Source organism: Pterocles gutturalis, unplaced genomic scaffold (genome assembly GCF_000699245.1).
Source record: "Pterocles gutturalis isolate BGI_N339 unplaced genomic scaffold, ASM69924v1 scaffold34890, whole genome shotgun sequence".
Classification (NCBI taxonomy): Eukaryota; Metazoa; Chordata; class Aves; order Pterocliformes; family Pteroclidae; genus Pterocles; species Pterocles gutturalis.
In genome coordinates, this window is record NW_010141976.1 from 12,365 (window position 1) to 15,577 (window position 3,213).

Here is a 3,213-nt window from a genome sequence, read left to right on the forward strand (position 1 = left end):
TCCTCCTTGTTCTTGGAGGTAAGTGGAAAACCCCCACCAAGACAGAGGGACATACTAGTCCATTTCTCAGAACTCCACTTATATCTGGTAACAGGATTAGTGACTTAGTCTGTCTGACGTTAATCCTTTAAATGTGTTGACTCCAAACAAATGAGTTCCCTACGCTGCTCTGGCCTGGAGTATAATTAGGCTTTCTGTGAACTTAGAGCACTTCTAATTGAAATAGTCATGAAACAGAAAAAGCTTTTTTTTTATCTGCTTGATCGCACATCAGTTCATTAACAGAATTCAGCTATTCCTGCGGATCCTGGCTGTGGAGCGGGATCTTTGTACATGTGTGATAACTCACTGTGACACTTCTGCCTCTGTTTACTGCCAGGATAACTGCATGTCAGGATGGCAACTTCAAACCTGGAGAACCAGCTACAGAGTGCCCAGAAGAATCTGTTGTTTCTCCAGCGAGAACACGCCAACACACTGAAAGGCCTGCACGCCGAGATCCGGCGCCTCCAGCAGCACTGCACAGGTACCTGGGAGAGGATGCCGGTGCTGAGTCGGTGTTTAATTCTTACCACACAAACGGAGTAACTGCTCCAGAGTGAAACCTTGGCAACACAGCTCACCACCCAGGTCTATGTAGGGTGATCAGCATGTATCTCAGGACACACTTGTGTGATCACTAAGCAAAGTTTTTTGGTTTTCTTTAAAAAAAGGCAACATATTACCTGATAGTTCCAGTTGTTTTACAGATTTGATAATCTGCAGTGGATCTCCTATTACTGTTTTGGTGGGGGAAAGAGATAGTTCTGTTTTTATTGAAGTATGCCATTGCAGTCATGCTCAACAGCTGGGGTATGGGGTAGATGATGATGATCTAACAAAAATAAACAACTTCTTTCCTCAGATTTAACCTATGAGCTGACTGTAAAGAGTTCAGACTTATCAGGTAAGGAATACACAGCATTTTTCTTTTAATGTTCATGTTAAACTTCCTCATCTTGTTCCGTGTTTGTATTTTCTCTGTTACAAGTCGGTGGAAATACCTTGCACTTGGGATGTTGACTTTATAATAAATTCTAAAGGTATAAGAGCAGTTTTCTACTTTCCAGACTTACTGTTATTTATGAAGTAAATGTCACAAGTTCTTGACAAGGTCACACAGGAAATCTGTGAAAGAGCCAGAACTAGTGTAGAACTGCTGACTCCTATCTCTTACTAGATAGCTCCCTGCATGCTGGATGGGAAGAGGGAACATGAATTTTTAGGGGCAGAAGAGTGAGACTATTACTAAAACTCATCTAGTACTCATCTGAGACACCTAATGCCCACAGTGACTTCTGCAGCAGCAAGGCCCTGGTGAAGAGGCACACCTCTGCCGTACAGGGTCACAGGCTGCAGCTGCCCACGCAGGGGTGAAGCTAAAGCCTGAGCAGGTCTCCCTGGAGAGCTGTGCCAGCTGCTCCAGCACACTTTCCAGCCAGCCTGGCTCTTGCACTGGGAGAAGTTCCGCATAATAACCAGAGGATTTGTGAATTGGCTCCAATTCTGAGCAAGTTCAGCAAGCACAGGTTGTGTATAATCCTTGTTCCCCAGAACACATGAAGCATCTCTATGTCGTGGCACTACCTCATAGTCATTTCCTTAAAAGCTGTCCTGGGTGCTTCTGAAGATGAAGTAATTTTAAGAGTATCAGCAGAAGTTAGTCTTTGGGATTTCTCTTATGGCTTTGGGATGGGAAAAGGAACACTACTACGCTGTTTTACTTAGTGGCTATTGTTAACTTGAACCACTTCTGCTTTTCCTATTCTTCTAGGAAATGGTAGTTCAAGAAGCGATGAACTCAAAAGAAAGTGTGAAGATCTTGAAGCTCAGCTGAAAGTCAAAGAGGCTGAAAATAATGAATTATTGAAAGAACTTGAACAAAAGAATGCGATGATAATGGTGCTGGAAAACACTATTAAAGAAAGAGAGAAGAAGTATTTGGAAGAGTTAAAAATGAAAAGCCATAAGCTCAATATGCTGTCAAGCGAACTAGAGCAGAGAGCGAGCACTATTGCGTATTTAACTTCTCAACTGCATGCTACTAAGAAGAAGCTGATGAGTTCAAGTGGGACTTCAGAGGGGACCCCTTCTGGCAGTCCCGTGTTGTCCAACTATAAGCCGTCCCCTCCCAAAGACAAACTGCCAGAGACTCCGCGGCGCAGAATGAAGAAGAGTCTCTCAACACCGCTCAACCCTGAGTTTGAAGAGGCCTACAGAATAGGATCGGAGAGCCGGAAGCTGCTGTTACGAGAGCCTGTGGATGCCATGCCTGATCCCACTCCGTTCCTGTTGGCCAGGGAAACGGCAGAGGTACATCTGAAGGAGAGGCCGTTAGTTATTCCACCTATTGCTTCAGATCGTGCATCCGGTGAGTCACACAGCCCAGCCCGAGAGAAGCCGCACAAGGCACACATCGGGGTGGCGCATCGCATTCACCATGTCGCGCCATCCCAGCCGCAGCCAGAGGTCGAAACGCTGGCAGTGGATCAGGTGCATGGAAGCAAAGGGGTCAGAAAGCACTCGGGGACAGACAGAACTGTTTGAGGAGAATCACTGAAATGCTCTACTCTGTTGCTGTTTATGCACTGTGATCTTGTAGGATAAATAGCACCTGCAGTAAAGTTTCTTTTGATGCCCCATGCATGCCAAACTTCTTCCAGACACATCATTAATAGGTTAAGCTCCTCTAATGAAGCCTAATATGACTGTGCTCATATGGTAAGGTATATAACTACTGTGGCCAAATCAGGGGTACCTGACTGCTTGCTTCTGAGCGCTGCTCCATGTATTGTAACTACACGTGTGGACAAAGGCACAGGCTGCAGGCTGCGTTACTAATCAATAGTAGTGAAAACAAACCCAATTCTAACCCTGCAGCGATATGTATTGGTGTTAACATTTGACCTGTCAGCGGTTCTTTTGTCTTCACTGTGTCTGTAAGCCCTTCGTACACAAGTACTAACCTCTACGACAAAGCCTTTCTCATGGTAGCATTGAAAAAACAGATGTGTGTACACTTTAAAATGAACTGAGGACATCTTTCACATGCACGTGCTCTGGATCACGAATGGGGTTCATAGTTCCTCAAAAGCCTGACAGCCCCAGCAAGCATTACTTGATTAATCCTTAATCCTGTGGTTTTCTGGCTTTGTTTCAGTAACAAAATGGGGA

The 3,213-nt window shown here is 44.9% G+C and overlaps 1 protein-coding gene across 1 annotated transcript; it reads left to right on the plus strand.

The window, feature by feature from the left end:
• The first annotated feature begins 387 nt into the window (after positions 1–387).
• Positions 388–2,586, plus strand: CCDC92 (coiled-coil domain containing 92). Its single transcript, XM_010084218.1, has 3 exons — positions 388–526; positions 905–946; positions 1,814–2,586. The coding sequence occupies exons 1-3, from the start codon at positions 397–399 to the stop codon at positions 2,584–2,586; spliced, it is 945 nt and encodes a 314-aa protein (XP_010082520.1). The 5' UTR covers positions 388–396.
• The last annotated feature ends 627 nt before the right edge of the window (positions 2,587–3,213 follow it).